At 40.7% G+C, this 26,601-nt stretch overlaps 1 protein-coding gene across 2 annotated transcripts in view; it reads left to right on the top strand.

Annotated features, from left to right (window-relative positions):
- RBM38 (RNA binding motif protein 38) overlaps positions 1-9,911 on the top strand; it is a 161,252-nt gene extending 151,341 nt beyond the window's left edge. Inside the window, exons 4-5 of one of the 2 annotated variants that reach the window (XM_072633456.1) lie at positions 8,534-8,576; positions 8,711-9,911. In XM_072633456.1, the coding sequence (XP_072489557.1) occupies positions 8,534-8,567 (34 nt within the window). In that variant the 3' untranslated portion in view covers positions 8,568-8,576; positions 8,711-9,911. Of the gene's footprint in view, positions 1-8,533 lie in introns of both variants that reach the window. The other variant, XM_072633455.1, reaches the window with a different exon arrangement.
- Positions 9,912-26,601: the final 16,690 nt, after the last annotated feature.

Genomic DNA, 26,601 nt, shown 5'->3' with positions numbered 1-26,601 from the left:
TAAATAGCTTTCAGGGAATCATAAAGGTGCTTTGGATTGTTACTATCAGCATAAAACTGAATTTCATCTGCCTTCTTGCTGAGCCAGGAATCCTGCATCTCTCTAAGCTTTGCTTGCACTTTGCTTTTGATGGAATTAAATGCTGCGTTCTTAGAGGTGGATGAATTATCCTGCTGGGAAATCCTATGGTTTTGAGGGCCAGGGTGGAGTGCAGTTGACAAGATCAAGATAGACCTTTGGGGAAACTGTTCTTTAAGACTGTGCTCATTATCATCTGGAATGGCTCTCCATGCTCCCCAGATGTTGCTCTCTCCTGGAGACAAACAGGAGAATTACAGAAAACAAGGGATATATAAAATAGATACTCTCTAGGCTCACAGTCTTTAAGATAAGACTGATTAAATCACTAGGGCAGGAGACAAGTAGAATGTCACATAGGCTTGCAGTTTCTATCTATAAATACCCTGACCCTCAGATCAATAAACAGAGTTGGTCTATCTTCTCCTGCTTCCTGTGTCTTTCTTCTTCACGACATCACCGAGCCGTGTAGGGACATAGGCCATCCTCTACACTGTGGAGCTCTCATTTTTCATTTAGCAGCTTCTGAATTTCCCCATCATTTTCATCAAACTAGTCTTGGTGTATGTGAGTGTTCTGACCTAGATGAACAAGTGCAGTGCTGTATATCAAATCTCAGAATGCTGCCTATTCCTCTTCTGCTCCACTGTTGTCAACTGTGTGTTGGCTCAACTTTCCCTCCAAGTCAGCAGCAAACTGTTCACACTCAGAAAAGAGCTCTAATTTGTTGACATTAATTCTTGTGGTAGTCATTTTGCCTTGGGGTCAGTGCTTTTGATGAATGCAAATATTTAGCTTGGAAAGGATAAGTCTATGATCAGTCCAGCACTCTGCACCACACATTGCCTTTGTCCCTCTCACATCTTGTCTGTCTCTTCTCCTTACAATCACATAATCTATTAGATGCCAATGTTTGCTGTGAGGGTACATCCATGAAATTTTATTATGTTTAGGTAAACAGAAAACAGTGTTGGTGATGGGAAGGTCATGTGATACACAAGTCTTCAACAGTAAATGACCATTGCTCTTGCTGTTTCCAACTCCATTCCTCCCTAGGACTCCCTGCCAAGTCTGGTAGTCTGAGCCTACTCTAGTATTAAAGTCACCCAGAATTATGAGCTTGTCCTCTTTTGGCACATTAACGATAAGGGTCTCTAGGTCTTCATAAAATCTGCCTTTGACTTCATCAGGGTTTGTCATGGTGGAAACATAGACACTGATGATTGTGGCATGGCGTTTTCCTGCGAGGGGTAATCGCATTGTCATGAGCCTGTCATTCACTTCTTTTGACAGGTATGCCAGCTTGCTGATTAGATTGGTTTTGATTGCAAAACCCATGCCAGCTTCACAGTACTCCCCTTCACTGTGCCCACTCCAGAAAAAGGTGTATCCAGCTCCAACTTCAGTAAGCTGGCCTTCATTTGCCAATCTTGTTTCACTCAGGGCTGCTATTTGAGTTCTCTTGCAAGAAGAGCAGTTCTTTCAGGTCTACTGGATTTTGTGTTGTCTATTAGTGTGCACATGTTCCATGTGCCGATGGTGAGTGGAATCATCTTTACAAATGTTTTTGTACATTTTTTTGTGTTTCCACCCACATAGTGGGATTCCCCACCTGCCGTGGTGATCAGGTAGGGTTGGGTAAGCAGACAATGTTTAGGCCACCTTTTGTAGCCCCCTTCCTCACACCAAGAGGTGAACAGTGTGATTCTTAAAAGGCTGCTCAGACACCCAGGGGGCTGCTGTGTCCCATGGCTGCTTCCAGTGAGAAACAACCCTATGGCCTGGGCTGCCTATGTGCAGGGTTGTGACTATAGCTTCCAGTGTATTTGCACCTGCTGCTTCATCACTTGCCTATCACCATAGGACTTTGAGGCATAATAGTGAAATGGTATGGGTGATGTCTTTTGATTCATGTGAAAATTGGATTTAAATGAGGCAGAGTTGCACAAAGTCGTCAGCCTCACTCTCTCCTCCGGTCATCATAGTCCAGTGGCAGGACAGGGTCAAAATGACTGGTGATGGCTCAGGATGCAGTAGATGACCTTAGCGTCTTCGGTGTCTAACCAAGGTCTAAGTGTTCCACATCACCTGCCTCTGTGGCCGTTGGAACGAATTGTTCTCAACAGTCCATTCCCCCAGATGAGGTCTTTGCATGCTTGGGGTAGACACCCCCCTAACTCACCAATGGGTTTGAGAACCCTTGGTTACTCTCAACCTGGTTTGGCCCATCTGCCAAAATGGTTTACTGGGGTGTGGCCACTGTGCCTGTTGAAGCTTCTTGGAGCCACAGGTGAGAGTTAGGTGGAACAGGTGGACACCAAAGGTGAAAAGAGCCCGAAAAGGGGCTCAGCAGCCATCACACCAAAGGTACTGGTACTGGTCCTCCCTGAACACACCCTACACCCCAGTGATGTTCAGCCTCAAAAAAAGAAGGCTCAGGGGAAACTTATTATCTGGTTTTGAGTTAGTTGAAAGGCTTCCAGTTGGAAGAAGGTTAGATTTATTCTGTAAGGCTCCAGAGGGCAGAACTTGGTGAAACTGATGGAAATTGCCAAGAGGCAAATTTAGACTTGATATTCAAGAACAACCTCCTAACACCTACAATGATCCAAAGCGAAACCCATTTTTACTGTGTTGCCCTGGGAAATAGTAGGTTGCTCCTCACTGAAGGTCTTCCAGCAAATGCTAAATAAATCTATGTCAGGCTTGTAGCAGTGAGGAGGGCTTGTTGGACAGGAGATGAATGAGATAACCACGATGGCCCTTGTGGTCTCTTCCAGCTCAAAAATTCTGTGATTTTTATAAAGACTTGGCTTCTCGTTCAATCTCAGACTCTTATTAGCTGTGTGATCCTAGTCAAGTCACTTAAGTTCTCTGAATCCTCAACTGCTCTACCTATAAAATGGGGGTACTAAGAGCACGGGACTTGGTGCAAACATTTATGAAGCACCTACTATGTGCCGAAATAGGGCGCTAGTATTTGTTGCTGTTTTTCAGTCGAATCAATTGTGTCAGGCTTTTGTTGTTTTTTAACTTTCTTTTTTATTTTAGACTTAAATATACAATTAAAAAAAGAAACATTATAAACTTAAATATTAAAACTTAAATGCAAAATAAGAAAAGAAAAAATGTCATGTATGCCATAAAATGTAAGAGAGGTCAAAATATATAGCAATAAATTTCTGTTTTCAGAACACATATGTAATACATACTATGTGCTGTGCTGAGAGCCATCCATCTTTGCTTCCTTGTAAGTTTTCTTTTGTTCTTTGCTGCGCACTCTTTACTTTGTTCTTTCTTCCTGTGAATGACTCTTCATGATCCCATTTAGGGTTGTCTTGATAAAGATACTGGAGAAGTTTTGCCGTTTCCTTCTCTAGCTCATTTTACAGATGAGGAAACTGAGGCAAACAGGGTTAAGTGACTTGCCCAGGGTCACACAGCTAGGAAGTGTCTGAGGCCAGATTTGAACTCAAGAAGATGAGTCTTCCTAACTCCAGTTCCAGCACTCTATCTACTGTACCCCCTAACTGTATGCTGGAGTTACAAAGACAAAATCCCAAACAATTCCTGGTCTCAGGAGCTTACATTCTACCCTCATGGACCCAACTTATCCTTAAAAAAAAACACAAAGCAAAAGAGAAACAGCAAATTCTCTGAGCTCCTCTAAACAAGTTACTCAGTGTCCCCTGTCACAGTCATGGTCATGATCATACTCCTTCTCAGTGCCTGCTGGTGCTCATTCTGCGGCTCCTCCCTCCCCTGCACCCCCATGTCCAGAGCAGGCACTGCCTGGGCCTAGGCCAGGGGTAGGGAACCTTCAGACTTGAGGTCACATGTGGCCCTCTAGGTCCTCAAGTGCAACCCTTTGACTGGATCCCTGAGGAAGGGCCTTTCAGGCGGGTGCTGGGGGGCTATGAGGGATGCTGTGTCAGAGGCACTTTTTCCTCCTTAACATTCTCTTCTCCCTAGGTTTTGTGACATTGCTCTCTCCCAGTTCTCCTCCTACCTGTCTGAAGACATCCCCTCTGTCTCTATTGCTTGATTCTTACACATGTCTCACCAGCTCATTGTGGGCATCCCTCAAGGGTCCCCATAGACTCTCTTTTTTTCTCCCTTTATCCTATTTCTCTTGGCAATCTCATTCATTCTCATGGATTTAATCATCTCATCTCTATGTAGATGATCCTTCGACCTATTAATGATCCTCAGACCTCTAATCTTGTTCCTGAACTCTGCTCTCATCTCACCCATCACCTGTTGGACATCTCAAACTGAATATCACTGAAACTCAGAATATGTGCAACTTAACTCATTATCTTTTCCTCCAAACTCTCCCCTCTTCCTATACATTTCCTAATACTGTTAAGGGCCCCACCATCCTCCCAGTTACCTAGTCTTGCAATTTAGGCATCATTCTTGTCTCTTCAATAACACTTATATCCTAGGTATCCAAGTAGTTGCCATATCCAATTGTTTCTCCTTCACATCTCTTCTATACAACCCCATCTCTCCTTTGACAGTCATAACCCTGGTGCAGGCCCTCATGACTTCTGTCACCATGGGTAAGTCAAATAATCTCTCTGAGTGTCAGTTTCTTAAATAGAGATGGATAGTGAGAGAGACAGAGAGAGAGAGAGGCAGAGAGACAGAGACAGAGAGAGAGACAGAGAGACAGAGACAGACAGAGAGAGAGAGAGAGAGAGAGAGAGAGAGAGAGAGAGAGAGAGAGAGATGCTCAAGGAGTTTACAATCTAATGGGGGTGATGAGGTTCAGACTCTGGGAGCCTCCTTAAGCTCTCCTTGAATCTTCCCACTGGCCTTTCTTACTCACATCTAGGTCTCTGTTGCACCCTCCACCCTTGATCCCATCAAAACCCCATTCCCCAGGCTGCTGACCACTCCCATCCAGATCTGTATTCATTCCCATACCAACTCTATCAAGATCTCTGGATTGCCCCACCTGCTTCCTACCCAAGCCCTCCTCCTTGGACTTCTCCTGAAGACCCTCCCTAAACCCCTCCTCCCATCACCCTAGACTACCAGACCACCCCCAGATCCCTCCTATAGTCTTTTCTGCATTTAAGTCCCATTTCCCCTCCATGAAGGTGCTCAGATTCAATCCAGCTCAGACTTTGTCTAGCTGGGATTCTATCTGACCCACTTGTGAATACAAGCATTACAAATGCTTAGGTTCCTTAAGAGCCAACCCAAGATGGTGAATCTTTAATAAACTTTGTTTTCCTTTGTCTTTAAGAAGGCTTGAGTCGAATTCATTTGAGCAGGACCCGGCATGTTGGTATTTTGGGATCCCCAGCACCTCTAAATCTCATCAGGGGAAGACAAGACATAAAAAGGAATTGGAAAGTGGGAATAGGGGAGAGGTAGGGAAAGGGTGCCCATACTGAGGCAAAGTAAAAAAGTTGGGAGAACTGCCTGGAGAGAAGTGAGCATGGATGTCCTGGACGTTCTTTAAATTGTGGTTCCAGGAAGGAACTCACCTGTCTGAGGAGGGATCTTCAAGGGTAGAGGCTTCCCTGGGGTGAGAAAGCTGCTGGGGTGAAGGTGGGAAAGTATGGAGAATCAGGAGTTTCTTCAGTTGTAAAATGAGGGCTTTGGACTACATGATTTCTGAAGTTTCTTCCAACTTGAATTTTTTAATTCTATGAACCTATGATCCCATTCAACATTGAAAGCAGAAACTCTGGGCCTGATTTTTCAGCCTAAACTCAAATAGCCTTCTGGTCTTGGGCAGATATTTGCATTTCCCTCACTCTAAAAAGCATATAACAGGTTCCTTTCTATAAAACCTGTGCATAAAATTTGACCCTTATAGATGCATAAACACACCTGCCCTTTCCCAGCAGATCTGGTTTTGTCCAAGTTTCTGGGAAAGTCACTCATTTTGCATATGAAAAGAATTTGAACATCTTATTCATGGCTTTGGAAGCATGAATGGGGAACAGGAGTCAAGGAGCATGGCCATCTGCCTCCAGGCACGAGTATCTGATTTTTGATTTCCTGCCAAGAAGAGACAGCAGAGGGGTGTTCTTTCTGAAGTACATCAACGTAAGAGATAAAACTGTGCTGCCCCTTTGAATTCAGCAGTAGCTGGGTGGTGCAGTGGATAGAGCCTGGGGGCCTGAGTCAGAGAGAGCCAAGGAAAATGCAACCTCAGGCACTTACTGTGCAAGCCACTTAATCTGTTTGCCTCTGTTTTCTCATTTATAAAATGAAGATAAAAGCACCTACCTCCCAGGGTCGTTGTAAAGATGATGAGACAATAATTGTAAGTGCTTAGCACAGTCCGGGCACATAGTAAGACCTTTATAAATGTTAGCTATTAAGTGCACACAGACTGTAATTTCAGTTCCTGTTGCTTTCAGGGTAATCTCCAGCAGAAGGGCCCTCACTGTGACCAAGACTTTCAGGGGAAAAAAAGAATCTCAATGTGGAGAAATCATGTTTCTTCTGGTTTCTGGTTTCAGATTTGAGAGTCTTTCTCAAAGGTCATTTGGCCAATGTATCAAAATCAAATTAGAAATGGGAGCCACTAATCCATACATAAGGATCCCTGCTGAGGGAGGCAGCATATTGACTTAGTTTTAAAATGTGAAATCATTTATTGTATTTTAATTTTATTTTGTCAGAACCTTCCCATTACATTTTGGTTCTGTACCCTGGGAGAGTGTTATTGGGCTCTGATTTAGGCCACCTCCTGTCTAATCACTCTATTTTTCAGATAAGTAAACTGAGGCCTATTTCCTGTCAGAGCCAGGTCTATTCTGAGGGCAGCGTACACTGGGATTACTTAGGGGTAGGCATTCCAGTGTGTCTAGTTGGAGAATCATAGTAGAGAGTAAAATGGAAAATACATGGAATTGTTGTATGTGGAGACGTGGTCTGTTGTCCTAGCACTGCCACTACTCAGTAGCGACTGGAGGTAAATCACATCCCATCTTTGAAATCCAGTTTCTTCCTTTGTAAAACAAAGGCATTGGACTAGATCTCTTCTAAGGCCCCTTAATAGGCCTGGCGTTGGTGAAGATCATCTGCTACAACCCTCTCAGAAAGATAAAGAAACTGAGTCTGGGACTTTTCTAAGTTCACACAGGTAATAAGCAACGGAGGTAAGGTTCAAATGTACACCCCTGAATCTAAACCTCACTATAACATGCTATCAGCTCTAACCTGTTTTGGGGGGTATAGGGGTAGGGAATATGGTATAGTAGGAGTGATGTAATAGAGTGTAACAGCAAGGACCAGGGGGCCTTGCTGTACAGGTTCTTAGATCTGCTTTTTCTGAAAGGAAAGCAACTTTTGAGGGATCAACAATCTACTTTAATCAACCACGTGTATCATTCACTTAGTTCAGGGGAAAAAGTCAGCACCCTGAACTTCAGAGAAAATACAAACAGAAATAAAGATCAACAGACAGGGCTTCCAGCTGTCTGATCACAGACAATACAAACATTGTTACCAGAGAGAGAAGCACCAGCATCTGAGTTTTCAAAGCTGGGGGCTTCTTAAAACGGCTGCCCAGAGTATTATCTGGCACATGAACCTTCTTCCAAAAGATAAGCCCCAAAGCAGAACCTCACCTCAGAGTATATATATATGTATATATATATATATAGATAGATAGATAGATAGATAGATAGATAGATAGATATAGATAGATAGATGTTTCTATCTATCTATCTATATCTATACCTATATATATATATATATATATATATATACATACACTTTTCAGGGTTGGAGGACATGACCCTCATGACCCAGTGCCTCATTAGAAATTAACAAAAGGGTAACTGAGGCTTATTAGTGGGCAGGGAAGATCTTTAACTCTTCCCCCCATCCACCATTAACTTTACCTTAACCTTACATGGAGCCAGCTCCAAAGGTTCAGGAGAGCCAGTTGTTAAATTTTCAGTGTGAGTATGTACACCTCCAAAATCAGCAAGCAACAAATTAGAACTCAGTTTGTCTAGACTTAAAAAAAGATGAAGAAAATGTTAATTATGCATACTAAATTAAATTATTTCTATATCTTATTTTTAAATTGTATTTATCTTATTTTATTTATTACTTTACTAAATTTAATTAAATTTAAATAAAATAATTTAATATGCACATTAAACTTAAAAGTGGCCTTTGCTTTTGGAGGGTTGATTGCTAAAACAACACATCCCTATGAAGAGCACTGGATTCGGAGGAAAAAGCAAACCCCAAACTTGTTTTTTTTTAAATTTTAGTTCTTTTACTTGTATGACCCTGGAGATTTCACTTTCCTTTTCTGGACCTCAGTTTTTTCATCTGTAAAATGAGGTGATTGCCTATATGACCTCTAAGATCCCTTCTGGCTCTGAATCCTATAAGTTATGAAGTAACACTGGTCCATTGTCATGGCAAGACACAACCACAGTCATTTCTTTATCTTCTTTCTTTTCAGGCCACAGCCTGAAAACATGCTCTGGAAACCCTGACCATTTCAGGTATGTGGGGAAGCTCAGATGAAAGAGCCCTAGGACAGAAGGAATAATCCTAAGGGAATCCATATTTTTATTCTTCTAGTTTGAATAAGACGCTGCATTTGTCAAGACTCATAGGGTGTCTTGCTTGATTTTAGATTCTGAACTGTGTCGACTGTGAGGCTGGTAAGAGAGATTTACCTTGGACTGGGGACACTGCCAATGTCCATTTACTTTTCAGTATGTCACAGAGTAACAAGAGTTTCCAAAGATTATTTTTATCCCTTGCTCGTGGGGGAAAACCTGGCATTCAAGGCTCTTCCTGATACCACTATGACCCTTCCATCCTTATCACACATATCACTCCTGTTCATGTGTTCTATGCTCCAGCCTAACTGGGCTACTTGCCATCTGTGGGGTGTGGACATGCTTCTCTACCACCTCTGTGTCTTGGCTCCCCTTGTTCTCTGTGCTTGAAATATTCTTTTCTGCTTTTACCTACTGAGTTCCGACCCATCCTCTAAGTCTGACTTGTAGACCGCCTTCGAAAAGCCCTCCTAAGATTCCCCCAGCTGGTACGGACCCTCCCTTTCAGACTGAGCTTCCCTCTGAGATCTCACATTGTACTTAATTTTGTACCTTCCTGATGTATGACTTAGTGTCACGTTTCATATTATAGTGTTCTAAGGCTTCTCTCTTATTCCTCAGTAACAGTGTGTATAAACTCATTCAGGGATTCACATATCAGGACCTGATTTTGGTTTAATTAATATTAGACTAGATTTCTAAAAATGAGATCTCCAATTTCCCTTCTGATTTTAAATCTTATCTATGATCCTGTGATCTGAGGATTTCAAATTATCAAAAGGGCATCACCCTGCCCCCTTCCCACTGTAATGCCTAGCATAATGTGCTACACAAAGGAGGATTTAATAAATTATGTTATTGCTCTCATTGTGGTGTTTTAAAACAATTATCAATACTCTTGACTTTGAACTCGGGAGAGGGTCTGTTCATTTCTAAGTCAGAGGAGAATAACTAAGTGACGTGTTGGAAAAGTCCCCAGTCTGTCCAGAGAAAGGAAACAGCCCAGCTCAGGAGTTCAGGGCCAGATTCTAATCTAAGATAAACACAAGTCATTGTTGTTAGTTGTAATTCTGTCTCCCACAGAGTGCAGGCTGGGGTGGAATCAAGGCCAGGAGAGATGTAAACGTTCTCTCTCTCTCTCTCTCTCTCTCTCTCTCTCTCTCTCTCTCTCTCTCTCTCTCTCTCTCTCTCTCTCTCTCTCTCTCTCTCTCTCTCTCTGTCACACACACACACACACACACACACACACACACACACACACACACACATTCACCCAGAACAACCAGTTCTGAGGGTTTTCAGCCCCGTTCTTGACAGAGAACCCAATGTTGTTTTTTTCTGACCCTACGTAACTATGAGCAGCATGGGATGTGCCTGTGAATTGCATGATCTGGGTCTGTGTGGGGTTGGGACAAGAGAAGCAAGTTGATGATTATCACTACCACAAAGATTAGTAAAAATATATTGGCAACTGCTTCTTGCTGTGACCCTTGGGAAACCTGTATAAGCAACTAAAACCTTATAGATTATGGTGGGTTAGAAAATAGTGTCACATGTACTGCATAAACTCTAAAGGTGTCAAATTACAAAACCTTCCAAAGAAAAGGGGCCTTAGAAATTATCTAATCCAAACTCTTAACTTTTCTCCAGGTGAGGAAACTGAGGTTCAGAAGGGGAAAGAGATTTACCCAAAGTGTGAGAATTCAAAAAATTCTATGATCATAGAGTAATAGACTTTTAAAACTGGACAGGCTTCCATTTTCTTATCTGTAAGATGGGGTTAGCAACTCGAAGAATTTTGTGAGAACACTGTGAACTTTGAGATCCCATATCATTTGAGTTACTCTTATTTTTTATAGTTCTTGTCTCTGACACTAACCAACAATGTGACCATGAAGAGGTCCTTTCTCTTCCCTGGGCCTCAGTTTCCTTCTTTATAAAATAAGTGCATTAGACTACACAGGACCAAGGTTGCTGATAGTTCTAAGAGGTAATTCCTTAGATTTATAGTGTGATAGTAAGAGATTATCTTTTGTCTCCATCTCCTTTCATTATCTTGTGTTGTAAGAAAAGCAGGGCAGGTATCATTAACCACCCATGATGAGGTAAGTGAGATTCAGATAATAGCAATGATACTAGTTGATATTTATAATGCACTTTACAAAACTCTGCAAAACACTTTACAGACATTAGCCCATTTGATCCTTACTAAAGTCCCTCAAGGTAGGTATATCAGGTATTATTATCCCCATTTTATAGATGAAGAAACTGAGATCCAGAGAAGAAAACCTACTTGCCCGTAACCATATCACCAGTAAGTTTCAGAGGTATGATTCAGATCCAGAACTCCTGACTCTGTGGGCCAGGGTTCTCTTGATTCCACCAGATGCTTCAATTATATGACCTGCTCTAGGTTACATGGTGGTGGTAAAACCTGGAATACATCCCAAGTCTCCTGCCTCTCAGTTCATCAGAGTCTGACTTACAGTCTGGAAACTTTTAGAGATCTTAGATTGAGTCAAGTTTCTCTTTGCAAAATATAGGGTACCACCAGGACAGCTAGGTGGTGCAGTGGATAGAGCACCAGCCCTGGAGTCAGAAGGACCTGAGTTCAGCTCTGGTCTCAGATTCTAGCTATGTGATCTTGGGCAAGTCAACTCTACCCTGATTGCCTCCAAAAAGTAAAATAAGATATGGGGTCCAACTGTTGGTTATGACCCCAACTGTATATCCACTTATTGTCCACATGATATAATGAAAAGAACACAAGATTTTATAATTATGGGACTGGATTCAAATTCTGGTTCTAGAACTTCCCACTGGCAGGACTTTGAGCAAGTACCATAATTTTTCTGGGCTTCAGTTTCCTTCAGTTGGAAATGGGAAACTAGATCACAGACTGATAGATCTAGAGTGGGAAGGGACCTCAGATACAGTCCACTTTGCAGATGAGGCCCAAGGGAGTGAAATGATTTGCTCCGTGTCACACAGGGATTACTAAAAGTGGGAGCTGAGCCCACGTCATGTTCCTTTCCAGCTCTAAATTCTATTACCCCAGCTCATGGATTCTAATTCTTTAATTTTACAGATTGGAAAACAAGTTAAGAGCAGTTAATCTATTTGCCTAAAATTACACAGTTAGGAAATGTCATAGCCAAGACTCAAATCCAAGTTTTCTAGACCTAAATCCAGTGTGCTTTGCAATATGCTCAAACACATATTATCAGGACATTACTGAAAAATGAGTACAGTTCAAAGGGAAAGCTCTAATAAATTTAATCAAAAGAGAAAAACAAGAAAGCAATACTACATGTCAGCCATATTAATCAATATTGTTTTGGACTACTCACATAACCAGATAGTATATTGCTGTGGTGTAGGAATGGATGAATTGGTGGACCAAGAAAAATACGGAAAGACTTGGACCTATGAAAGAAGACGTTATTCACCCTCAGAGAAAGAGAGGACGAACATAGTATGGTCTTAGATAGACGTATATGAATATATATGTCTATATATGAGTATTATTAGAGAAGTCTAAGTATATGTACGTAGGCACATTATATGTATGTATATAGGTTTGTGTGCATACACATGTGAGCGCATATGTATGCATACACGTATACTTATACATGTACATACATGCATGTATACATATGTATATATGTACATCCATGCTTAATCATAACCTTCTTGGGGGAGGGGGGAGGAAGGGGGGGGAAGAACAAAGTAAAAAGTGCATAGCAGAGAACAAGAGAAAACTATAATAAAATAGTTGGGCAAGTGCATTCTACCAAATAAAATATGGGTTCCAACTGTTGGTTATAATCTTAACTTCATAATTTTTCTCAAATACTATAAAAACTATATAGTAGAAGGAAGCAAAGAAAAGATGAACAGCTTTCAATACAATGTGTAGTATTTATTTGATAGGCTTTCTTGAAATGGAAATTTATTGTCATATATTTTGAATCCTCTTACGTTCTGCTGTGTACACGGCAGTGCTTTTTTTCTTTTCTTATTTTGTATTTACTTTTTAGTATTTGGTTTACACTATGTTTCTTTTTGTTTTCTTATTGTGCATTTAAGTTTTAGTATTTAAATTTAAAATAAATTAATGAAAAAAAGAAAAAAAACTGAGTACAGCTGAAATATTCATCGTCAGGGAAGTCCACCTGAAGGATAAGCTCCTTAGGCTTCCTGAGGAGCCTCTTAAATCCATTTGTTCATAAATCGCCTCTGCACTGGTTTCCTTGCCTCAGGGTTCTCCCAAGTCTAACCCATCTTCCACATGGCTGCTGAAAGGCCCTTTCTAAAGTGCTTGTTTGAGCACTGCTCTCCCCTACTCAGTAGACTCCAGGGACTCCATATTTCCCTCCAAGATCCAATATAAATTGGCATTTAAACACCCCAGCCGCTCCCCATTGTTCCGGCTGTCTGACTCATCACTTTCTTCCATGCCCCCTACTTCCATGCCCACCTCATTTTTGCTTCCTTCTGCCTCTGAGAAGCCCTGGGCTCCTTCAGCTGCCGGAGGCTTTCCCTCTGCCCTCAGCTGCTAGGGCTTTCCTACCTTTGTCTTTGTACCTGAACACTTAGCATAGTGCCTGGGACGTTGTAATCTTAAAAAATGCTCCTGACTCATTCAATTAAGCATCTCCTATATGCTGGGCATTGAGAATTCAAGGATAAAACCAAGAGCAGCTCTTGCTTTCAAGGACCTTATAGTCTACACCCTGACAAGTGATTATCCAGCATTTGTTTGAAGATGCCCAGTTACGGAGAAGCCACAGCCTTCTCACAGTCCTCACTTGTAGATGGCTCTGACTCTCTGGAAGGTATTTCAGGACATTAAACTAAGCCTATCTCTGTGCAAACTCCAGCTGTTACTCCTAATTCTTTCTTCTGGTGCCCAGCCAGGAAAACATCATCCCTTTCCCACATGACAGCTCTTCAAATCCCTTATTTGCATAAAGGAGTCTAGAATTTCTGTTTTCAACAGGGCCATCTTTCCTGAAAGGTAAGTATGGATCATAGAGTCTCACATCTACACAGGCTTGTGTAGTTCTGGAACACACACACACAGACATGTATGTATATGAATGAATGTAAGTGTATTTACATAAGCACACAAGATTCAAATATACAGATTCAGATACACATACTTATATACCTGCACATGCATGTACACACATATTTATATGTAGATACACATATGCATGTACATGTAGTTGTACCTACATATATATGTATGCCATAGTCCAGCACCAGGCCTGGAGTTAGGAAGTCTCAGCTTCCTGAGGTCAAATGTGACCTCAGATACTTCCTAGCTGTGTTATCCTGGGCAAGTCATTTAACCCTGTTTGCCTCAGTTTCTTCATCTGTATATATGCACACACCCATGCACATGTAATATACAAACGTGTTTACGTATACATGTATACAGATATAATAGTATACATGCACACATGTACATACATTTACATGTAATATACACACATTCACGCATGTGTATACATACACATTCCTATATCTTTATACATATATATTTACATACCTGTATCCATGCACATATTCATATTTTATGTTGTTGCTGTTCAGTCATTTCAGTCCTGTCTGACTCTTCATGACCCCATCTGGGGTTTTCTTGGCAAAGATACTGGAGTGGTTTGCCATTGCCTTCTTTAGTTCATTTTACAGATGAGGAAACTGAGGCAACATAGCCATAGCCATGCTCATACATACACATATGCATACAGTATACATTTACATGGGGGCAATGGATAGTGCACCAGTGCAGGAGTCAGGAGGACCTGAATTCAAATCCACCTCAGACACTTGACACTCACTAGCTGTGTGACCTTGGGCAAGTCACTTAACCCCAGTTGCCTCCTCCTGGGTCATCTGCAGGCATCCTGATGAATATCTGGTTGCTGGATTCAGATGGCTCTGGAGGAAAAGTGAGGCTGGTGAACTGCATAGCCCTCCCTCACTCAAAACAAACTCAAGTGCAAGTCAAGTCATCATTTCTCTGATGGCAAGGTCTTCAGCAATGAAGGACAAACACACACATGTATTTGCACATATACACATACATATTTGTTGCTAACCCCAAGGATGCCTCCTTCCCCCAAATAAGCCAATTTCCATTTCTCTTACTTTTGGGGGGGTGTGTGTGTATGGAAGGGTTTGTTCAGAGACACGACACAGAATGGCACAGTGAAAAGTATGTTGACTTGTTGGTAGCAGAATCCCTGCATAAAAGTTGCAGCTCTGACACCTCTTAGCTGTGTTATCCTGAGCAAGGATCACTTATCCTGGGTGGACCTCGGTTCTTTCATCTATAAAAGAAGGATAATGGGATGATGATGACCTGGACTCACTGGTTTGTTGTATGGAATAATCTATAAATAACTCAATTTGACAAATGGTAGCACAGTGCATAGAGTGCCAGGCAGGAAGACTCAGCTTCCTGAGTTCAAATCCGGCCTTAGACACTTACTATCTGTGTCATCCTGGGCAAGTCTCTTAACCCTGTTTGCCTCAGCTTCCTCATCTGTAAAATGAGGTGGAGAAGGAAACAGCAAACCACTCCAGTATCTTTGCCAAGAAAACCCCAAATGAGATCATGAAGAGTTGGACATGACCAACAATTCAGCAAACATTTTTCTCAGCACCTACTATGTATGGGATTTCAAGACAAAGAAATGAGTCACTGCTCTTGAGGAGCTCATTAAGTTTAATACCTGGGGTGTGTGTGTGTGTGTGTGTGTGTGTGTGTGTGTGTGTGTGTGTGTGTGTGTGTGTGTGTGTGTATGTGTGTGTGGAAATACAACATGTACTATGTACACAAAAGGCAAAGTACCATGAGAAATTTGGGGAACAGTGGCTTTGAGAATGTCATTTAACCATTCTAGGCTTCATTTTTCCCCTTTGTCTATAAATTGAGGGACTTCACTTACTTGGCCCCTGAGATTGTGTCTAGCTCTAAGTCTCTGATCATTTTCATGGGGGGAGGTTGGAGGGAGGGATGGGAAAATGAATGTCAGGAAGTCCCAATAGAGGAAGGCACATTTGAGCTGAGTCTTGAAGGAAGGGGAGGACTTCCGTAGAAGAGTCCTACAAAAATGGAAGTCATTCTAGAGAGTGAATTTTATTGATTGAAAAAAATTCATTTTTTAAGAGTGAGCTACTCTTTTAATTAGAGGGGGAGGTGGTCCCTGGTAATTCCAATCACCTCTCCTTTGGCTCCTTCCCACAGTCAGTTTTCTTCCAGATCCTTCTGGACCAAGATTTCCTGGGGCAAGAGGAGGAGGACAGAGATGACAAAAATCAATGCATTTCCAGAGTTTCTGGCATGTGCTTAATTGACCATGGAATGCTAAGAGGGATGCACAGTTAATGTCATGGTTCCTGAGAGTCTAAATTCAGGCTCTTGATGCCAGCCTATCGCCGGGAAGAAACTTCCAACAGCCAAGAAAAGAAAAGAAGACGCTGGAAACATAAAGCAATCCTATCCATCAACGGTAAATCATAACATTAGTAGGCAGAGCCTTCCTTGTAAGAGACTAATATTTAGATTGCAGCACAATACAGAAGAATGCTTTTATTTATACAGCAGCCTGAGTTCACTACTCACAGTTCCTGTAAAAATGAGAGTATGTATAGCAAAGTGCTTTGAAAAGCATGAAGCATTAAGGTGTTTATTATTATCGTAATTGTTGCTAATAACAATAATGGACACGTATAATGTTTTACAGTTACAAAGTATCTAACCAAAGTGACCTGCAGGCAAACTGGTGGATTAGAGAGAGAACTGGTGAGGGACCCTGAGTTCAAATCCTACCTCAGATGTTTATTAGCTATGTCACCTAGGACAAGTCACTGAACCTCTGTCTGCCTTCGTTTCCTCATCTATAAAATGGAGATCATAATAACACCAGGACTGTTATGAGGATAAAAGAAGGCAATCTTTATAAAGGGCTTTGCCAACTCCGAGGAGCAATCTAAATGATTGCTTTTGTATTATGAGCTCGTTTGATATTCTACTATCGTTATTATGGGGTTGTATCCTCCTTGCATGCAGCAACATTACCTTCTTTATCCTCCTGTTTCTCAGGGACTAGCATAGGATGTTGCATACAGCAGGTGTTTAATAACTGTTTCTTTGAACCATTTTCTTAGCTCCAGAAAACACATCATTTCCCTGCTCTGTTAATCTTTGTCACTTGCTACACATCCTTGAATTCAGTGTGTTCGCTGATGACATCTATAACTATTTATTAAATGAAAAAATTCATATTATAAAACCCACTAACACTGAAACACAGAGAGGGCAGGTGAAAACTGGATGCTGGACATTGGACACTCAATGTAAGTAGACTGGGGGTGAGTTAAAAACAAAATATTACACTTTTCCCCTTCCGCCAAGTTAAGGGTACCCTGATGTGTGTCTGCGTGTGAGCCCATGTGTGTGTTGGGGGGATTACACTGGATCGCAAGTCAGGAGACTTTGACTCGTTCCAGTTCCTGGTCCTGCTGCTAACAAATTAGAACAGCAACAAAGGTGTGAGTGGAAAGACTGCTGACTCTGGATTCAAGTTCAAGTGCTGGCCCTGAAGCTTATTCAGTCATAGGACCATAGCACTTGGATTTGGAAGGGCGCTAAGACACTGCTTACTGTGTGATTCTAGCAAGTAGCTTAACCCTCTGAACCTCATTTTCCTCATCTATAAAATGGGGATAATAATAGTTGTCTTGCAGGGCTGCCATACCAAATGAGTTTTTATATCTATGTCTCTATGTATATGCATATCTTTAGGGCAGTTAGGTGGTACAGTGGATAGAGAGTCAGGCCTGAAGTCAGGAAGACTCATCTTCCTGAGCTCAAATCTGGCCTCAGACAGTTACTAGCTGTGTGACCCTGGGCATGTCACTGAACCCTGTTTGTCTTAGTTCCTCATCTGTACAATGAGCTGGAGAAGGAAATGGCAAACCATTCCAGTATCTGCCAAGAAAACCCCAAATAGGGTCACAAAGAGTTGGAGAGAGCTGAAACGACTGAGAAACATTATGTGTGTGTGTGTGTGTGTGTGTGTGTGTGTGTGTATATATATGTATATATATATATATATATATATATATATACACACACATACACACATATACCCACATACACACATATATCTGTCTACACACACACACACACACATATACACGCACACGCATCTTTGCAAATGGCAAAAGTACTTTATAAATCATTGCCCTCATGAGGTTGTCATGAGGATCAAATAAAATAAAGCTACAAAACTATTTGTAATAAAATGGGTATCTATGTAATGCGTATATACACATATATTATATATATGTATGCTTTAAAATTATCTTTTAATAAAAAATCATAGATTTTTTTCCTAAATATCTGATGCTGCTTAAGGTGCTAATGAAAAATGGAAGGTTGGCCAATGTCTTCCTTGCTGAGAAAATGATCGACATGAGCAGGGTTCTTTGCAGTTAATTTCCAAGGAGGGTCTTTGGAGTACTAAAATCTGTTGTTCTGGAGGATGGATAATTGGATTTTTAACTTGCAGTAATGTTCTTTATTCCTTAAATTATTTAATTTAATTTATTTACTTATGCAAATAAATCAAAGGGGGGGAGGGTGATGCTCTTGTTTCTTCTTTTTTAATGTCTATTAGCTCCATTTACAGTGTATTGGTTTAAACATTGGGCTCAGCGTAGAATTGGTACCAATCGCACTTCAGAGACTTAAGGCGCTCGGGGGCAAGTCACTTTATCTCTCTGAGTCTCAGTTTCTTTATCTGTAAAATAAAGCTATCCACAAGGGTAGACTTACTTAGATTTATCCACAATCTACTCATCTTCCCATAAGGTTGTTGTGAGTCTCAAATGAAAGAATTTATATAAAGTGCTTTGCAAACTTTAAAGTACCCTATCAATATCATTTTTTATTACTGTTCATCCAACAGCCTATGATCAACTGGAAAATAAACATTCTTCATCCACTAGTCTTTTCCTGTGTGAATAATTAAGCTAAACTCTTTGCAATGATTTTAGAGCTCATGTAGGAGGCTCTGCAATGTCCCAGAGTTTGATAGAAACAGTTCATTGTCATTATCAGAGGGGATTCTGCCTCTGTGTGTGTTTGTGTGTGTGTGTTTAGACCAGCCATATACAATGAGTTCTGTCAGGGGCCAATACCTCTGTAACATGTGAAAAAGAAATAGCTGTGGTAAGATATACAAAGAAAAGAACCTGAATATACAAAGAAAACATAATTACAGTAAACAGAGAACAACCAGGAAGCTTATTTACTGAGTGTTCTCAGTCTCAAATCTCTGAGAAGAAGAAAAGGGCATTTAGAATTAAGTCTTTAAGCTTATCCCTATGAAATTTGAAAAAAAAAGCGCCAAAACAAAACCAAAAACAACAGCAGAAAATAATCAAACAAAAAATGTATTAAGGGGGGAATCCTTCTGTTAAACAGACTAATAAGCCTCAGCAAATCTCAGGGTAAGTAACTGCTTCCTCTGGGGCTGGGCTTCAAGAAGCAGCAGCAAGCTGTGTTGTCCTGTATCTGCAAAGGAAATTAGATATGTTGGGGTAACAAGCTGCTGCTTTCAGGTTACACCAACAATGTGGTTTATTCTCCATTTCACAGTTCAGTTCTCTTTATCCCTCTCTGTCTCTGTGTGTCTGTCTCACTCTGCCTCTTTTTGGTGTATCTTCTTTCTCTGTCTGTCTCTGGACTACCAATTCTGGTGAAGATAGATTTCAGTTTTTAAAAACCCTCCTATTGCATTGTAAATGCTTACACCTCCTATTCCTCTCTAAAGCATGGTCAGTCCCTGTTCTCAAGGAACTTCTGATCTAAAAGGGCTGAGATGGCAGATACACAAATAAATGTGACATGAAGTAGAGTATAATATAAAATGTTCTGGGAAAATTTGAGGAGGGATGGAAAGGACATTAAATTGTTCATAAGACAGGGGAATGAGGTCCTACCTCCAATTTGGCCACTGTCATGCTTTTGGGCAAATCACTTCCTCTTCCTTGGGCCTTATTTTCCTTCTCTGTAAAATGAGGGGGTCAGACTGGATAATTTAAGATCATTTCCAAATCTAAAATTCATTGGTTTTATAAAATGTTTGGTCTTTTAATTCAACTGCAATGCAATGTAAACCCCAAATGGGGTCATGAAGATTTGGACATGACCGAAATGACTGAACAACAACAAATTCTAAATGCGGTGTATTCCAGTTAAGACCTTAATGTTTTTGGGTTGTAGATTATCACTGTCATGCTCTAAGAAAGTCTCTGGGTCTCAGTTTCCATAGCTGTAGAATGAGATGGTCAGACTCAGATGGTCCTCTTCAGTCCTTAAGCTTTAAGAGTCTAATTTAGGATAACCTAAATTAAAATGTTATCCCAGTTGCTGTGATCTGGACTCTCCTTTCTGCCTTACCCACTTAGCCATAGAACTCCTTGTTCACAGATGTTCAAGAAACCCTTGGCCACAGAAGAGGGACACACACCACATTCTTGAGGTTGTTCATTAGCACCCAGACCAACAGTGCTGCAAATGGGAAATAATGTCAATTCTGCCCACGGTTTCCCTTCTTAGGAGAGCATCTCACTCCCTTCCTCTCCCCAGTCTTCCTCTCAAGTAAGCCAGGCTTGCCCTCTCTTGAATGAAGGGCCACAAAATTGAGAACTAGATATATAATTGCCACTAGAGGGCAGATATTTCCAACAGTTTGGTCCTTCCTGGTCTTGTAAGAAAATAAAGTGAATTCATTTGCCCCTTTCGGGAGCATTAATGGTGTAACATTGCACATCCTGGCCATGTGTGTTTCATTCGTTATTGGACTAGAGGGCAAGGACATTGTCCTAAATAAACTTTGCATCTCTGGAACACCTAGCAGAGTGCTCTCTCTGTAATAACAATGGAGCTAAGCATTTATGTAGTCAGGTATTTTACATCTACTATTTCATTTGCTCTGTATGTAACAGATGCTTGAATGAAGAAATGAATCACAGAATTTTAAAAAGCAGAGGATGAAAATGAGGCTTGGAAAAATGAAATTATCCTTCAGAGATCAGGCAGCTAGATACAGGGAATGAGAAACTAGGTTCCCTGATTCCCAGGAGTTCTTTCTAGGCAAATTCAAGTCAAAGTTATCCATGTGAATGAAAGCATGGCATAGGAATTAAAGGCAAACCTTTCTCTAGCCAAAGGACTGCTTAATGCTTCTAAATCCTTTTGGTCTCCCCAGAACTGGTTTATAAGAAACAATGTGAAGAAATCTATGACAGTGGGTCACAAACAGTCTTCAGTGGCTCAAAGAAACCACATATTTGCTTTGAGGAAGCATCTAACCCTGAACATAATTCAAGATAGATCAGGAATCTGAACTAAGAAGATGAAAACTGAGAAGTGGATGAGAGGACTACAGTGGGGAACCAGTGAATGCTTCTCCTAAAGCTGTATTTTCACTTTTTTGGAGGGACAATATGGTAAGATATGCATAGTACAGAATGGGAAGGCAGGAGACCTGGGTCTGAGCTCCAGTTTTACCGCATATTAGGTAATCTTTGGACAAGTCACTTTCCAGCTGAGACAGTTCCCTCATCCATAGGATGGAACTAGTAATCTTATCCTGCCTGCATTACAGTATTTAAGAGTATCAAATGAAATATTGAAGAGTTCTGTAACTATAAAACATCATTGAAATATTAGTTGTTGTGTTTATTATTAAGAGGGATGAGCTGAGACTTCTACTGACCATAGCCAAGAGAGCTGAGGATCCAAGATTTCATCCTAGAAACAGGCAAGTGAAACCAAACTTCATTTCCCTTCCTTTATCTGCAATGTGTTATCAGGTACACCTTTAGTAAGATTTACTAAATCATTCCTAAACAATCTCTCCAATTCCTTAAGATTGTTTCTTATTCTAATGTGGAAATATGTTTTACATATTTGCACATGTATAACCTATATCAGATTGGGGAGGGATGGAGAAAAATTTGGAACTCAAAATCTTATAAAAAAAGAATGTTGAAAATTGCTTTTCATGTAATTGGAAAAAATAAAATACTATTTCCATAGAAAAGATTGTTTCTCATTCATTCATCCAACAACCATTTATTTGCAAAACCCTTTGCTAAGTAATAGGGGGTACAATCTAAGTATATATAATTAAATGAGGGGAGTGACATGTATATAAGTTACTATTACAGAGGAGACAGTATAGATGTGCAAAAATGAGACCTGGGCAACATGGTATAGTTGATAAGTTTGGAATTGAGAAGCTCTATGTTCAAAACCTGCCTCTGACACACAATAGCTGTTTGATCATGGGCAAGTCATTCAAACTCCTTAAAGGAAGAGGATGGTACATGTAGTGCTGCTTAGCTCACAGAGTGGATATGAAGTTTAAATAAGAGAACATATATAAAGCACTTTTGCAAATTTTAGAGCTCATAGAAATGTCAGCTGGCAGCTATTGTTATTTCTATGAAAAATTTAAGGAAAGACCACTTCCCTGGTTCTAGGCCTACGGTGGCCTGGCTTCTTCCAAACAGACCAGCATAATGGCCCAAGCTAAAGGACCAGCAACATCTAACAGCCCATCTTTTGCATCACAGGATACCAACACTGGGTGTGGGGACAAGGGAAGATTATAATAGAGCGGTGAAATCCTGCTCACTATAATTCCCTGCAATTTGAGAATACTTAGATTTTAACATGACTTCTGTCACCTGCCCTGGGAAATTTTTGCAACCTCGCTTCATTTTGCTATCAAAACATAGTAATTTATTAGAGCTCATCTCCAGCCAACCAGTTATTTGAACATCATGGGTGTTTTAACGCGAATCAGCTTCTTCAATCTGCACTGTCTCTTAATGGTTCTCTATAATTAGGACATTTCAAGGCAGCATATTGTGACATGGTTTGTGCAGCCCTTTTTTTTAACCCTTTGCCACTCTTGTGCCAGATACCACCTATGGGAGAACAGGGCATTCATGCCGGCCAGTCGCATAAATCTAATTTGGGAGCCCCAAGCAAAGACTTCAGAAAAGATGATCTCTGTTCAGTTTCCAAATACATGAGCCCTCTAGGTAGAGAGGGCTTAGCACAATTTATATCCATCTCTCTGTCTCAGTCTGTCTTTCTTTCTCTGACTCTGTCTGTCCCTGTCTCATTTTATTTGGGGAAAGAGTGTTTGGCAACTCTGTGGTACTATTGAACACTAGACTTAGAATTAAAATCTAGATCTGAACCCTGTTTCCGACCCTTGCTGTCTAATCTAGAACGAAATCACAGAATTTGAGAATTGGAAGGCACTTGTAGCCATGCAGTCTAACTTAACATGAAAGGAGTTCCCACCATAACATGCCTGACAAACAGTCATCCCTCTACTTGGAGAGGGAACCTGCCACTACTTAGGACAGACATTTCCACTTTTGGACAGCTCTACTGGTCAGAATTCTTTTCTGATGACAAGCCTACATTGGCTTCTTTGCAGCTTCCACTAATAGCTCCTGGTTCTGTATTCTAGGTTAAAAAAACCCCAGCAAATCAAATGCCTTCTTTGCAAGATAGCCTTTTAGATAAATACCTGGAGACAGCCATTGTATCTTCTTAGAATAATCTCTTCTTCAGACTGATCCTTCAACTGATCCTGACATGACTAGACCTCAAGGTCAATCATTATCCTGGTGGTTCTCCTCTGGATACTGTCCAGCTTATTGATATCCCTGAAACAGTGGTGCCCAGGACTCAACACAATTCTCCAGATGAGGGTGGCATGCTATTGCTTCTCTCTAAGCAGTGCAGAAATGCCAGATCACCCTGCCGACACATATTGAACTTCCAGTCCACCAAAACCTCCAAACCGTTTTTCAGAACAGCAGCTATCTAAACATGCAACACCAACTTGTATTGGTGAAGTCAGTTTTTTTTTGTACCCAAATATAAATCTTTGCACTTATTTCTACTGAATTTTATCCCATCCAATGTTTTAACCTCGCAAGATCTTCTAGGATGATGGTTCTATCATCCATTATGTTAGCTGTCCCTTACAGTGTTGTAACATCTACAGATCTGATGAGCATCTGTGCCTTTATCCAAGTTAGTGATAAAAATGTTAAAGAGCATACTTCTTCTATACCTTGGCTTCCTCATCTGTAAAATGGGGATAAGTATACCTGTCTTATCTACCTCCCAGAGTTTTCAGTAAGGATCAAATGGGATATCACAACATATTTTGTAAACCATACAGAAATAAATTATTATTGAAGTAGATACTCATTGATTAGGAATGGCTAAATAAGCTATAACACATGAATGGAATAGGATAAATCATTGTTATAAGGTATTACAAATATGAAGAATTCAGAGAATCGTGGGAATTATAAAGACTTCAGAGAATTAGATAAACCAAGGTAGAACTAGGAAAGCAATGTGAACAATGATTACAATAAGTATCAAAGCAGAACTCATTTTCTTTCACCTCCAAACCTTTCCCCTTTCTGAACTTTGCTATTACTATTAAAAACATCAACATCTTCCCAATCACTCAGGCTCACAACCTCAAGGTCATCTTCCACTCTTCACTCTCATTCACCTGCTATGACCATTGTTTTGTCAAGTCTTGTCCTTTTTACCATCATAACACTACCTTCTCATCAGTTCCCATGCCTCCTCTTTCCTTCTTGCAATCCATTCTCTACTCTGCTGCCAAAGAGAATTTCCTAAAGTGCAGTCTGACCACATCATTAACCTACTCAATAAACTCTGATAGCTGTTAAGTCAGTTGACATTTAAATCCCTTCAGAACCTGGCCCTTCCTACCTTTCCAGTCTTCTGAACATTTCGATCCACCCCATGCACTCAGTGACCCAACTACACCGGGCTACTCTGTTCATCACAATGACATTCCATCTCCCAATTTCATGCCTTTGCTTGGTTGGCCCTCATGCTTGGAAAGCTTTCTCTCCTCCCCTCTGCCTCTTAGATTCCCTGACTTCCTTCAAGCCTCAGCTCAGATTTTATCTTCTGCAGGAGGCTTTTCCTTTCTCTACCTCATCCCACTAGATTTTCTCTGAGATTGCCTTGCATCTGCTCTACAGATCTAGTGTGTACACAGTTATTTACATGCTGTTTCTTCCATCAGAATGTAAGCTTCTTGAAGTCAGGGACAGTGTGATTGTCTTTCTTTTTGTTCCTGTTACACAGAACAGTGTCTGACACATGGTAAGTTAATACATGCTCATTTGACTGGAAGAACAAAACTGAATGTTGCACAATTATGAAGATCAAACTAGGTCCTAGAGGAAAGACAAAGAAATGTATCTCCCATTTTTAAAGAGGTGGAAGACTACTGGTGTAAGAGGATCTGTTATCATTTGTCTGCAATTGACTCCCATATCTGTATATCAAGTGCCAGTGTCTCTCCTAGGCTCCAGTACATCACCAGTTGATATTAGCATTTCAAACTGGATGTACTCTATAGATGTCTCATACTCCTTATGTCTTAAACTGAAACCCCATCCCCAAAACCTATTGTCCTTTTTCCAAACCTCCCAATTGCCCTCTCAAAAACTATCATCTTTGTAGTCACCTAGGTTTACAACTTCAGTGTCATCCTCAGCTCCTCATTCTCACTTATTCCATGTAGCAGTCAGCTGACAAATCTTATCCTTTCTATCTCCACACCATCTCTTGCATATATGTGTTCCCTCACTCAACTCACCCAGTCACCACCTTAGCTCAGGCCCTCATTACCTCTCATTTAAGTATTGTAATAGACTCCTACTGTGTCTCCTTGCCTCATGTCTCTTCCCTACTCAAATTCATCCTCCATTCAGTTGTAAAAATTATTTCATGAAGCATAAATCTGACTATGTCATCATTCTTCTTCAGGAAATTCCAGTTGTTCCATATTACCTCTAGCATCAAGTTTAAACTCCTCCATTAGGCATTTAAAACTTTTTCACACTAGTAGAACAATCCCATCTTATATTATTATCTTCTCTATCTAGCCTTATTACCTATTATTCTCCTCTACAAATTCTGTGGTCCAACCAAACTGGTTTTGCTATTCTTAACACATGGCTCCTGCTCCATTCCTTTTTCAGTGGCTAGCCACCATACCTGGAATTTCCTCTCTCTTCCTCTCTGCCTCTTGTAATCCCTGGTTTTATTTATAGCTCAGCTCATGTGCCACCTTCTGCAGGAGATCTTTTCTAGTTCCCCTCAGCTCCTAGTATTTCTTCTCTCCAAGGGTACCTTGTGTCTGTTTAGTATGTACTCTGTGTATCTATTTATCTATCTAGTATATGCTGTCTGTCCTTCCCTATCCTCTTTAGAATACAAACTCCTTGAGGGCAGGAACCATTTCATTTGTGTCTTTCTTTATGTCCCCTGTAACTAGGACAAAGGGACTAATGGGAGTATTGCTGAGGTCTGTTGGATCAACATTTTCTCTTCTTTCTTTTCAAATCTATTACAAGGGATCATTGGCTGGGAAGCAGAGGGAGGACTAAGATATTTGGACACAAAATTAATGTAAAAACAAAAGGCATTAATACAAATAAGATACAAATTAATTGAAAAATTAGATATTCAAAACTGATATTATCTTTAGACTTTATTCTTTAAGGACACTCATAAAAGTTAGAGGATAGCCAGCCAGAATTTGGCTCAGTTTCTGGGCATTGGACCAGCATCTTGTGGAATATGAATTCTAATCACGACAGTGATCTTGACCGACAACCAAGAAAGGCTTTCCTTTTCACAAAAACAGCCACCTGCAGAATTCTCCTTTTGGTATGTATTCCTTGACTTAAACAGGTGCTGAAACAGAAAAAAAGAAAAACCGAGTAAACTTTGAACGGAGTTCTTGTCTAGCTGGCTGGTGGCATAGTATAGACACAT

Source organism: Notamacropus eugenii, chromosome 1, assembly GCF_028372415.1.
Source record: "Notamacropus eugenii isolate mMacEug1 chromosome 1, mMacEug1.pri_v2, whole genome shotgun sequence".
Lineage (NCBI taxonomy): Eukaryota > Metazoa > Chordata > Mammalia > Diprotodontia > Macropodidae > Notamacropus > Notamacropus eugenii.
The sequence above is the reverse complement of the archived record's forward strand: the minus strand, read 5'-3'. Positions and strand labels throughout refer to the sequence as shown.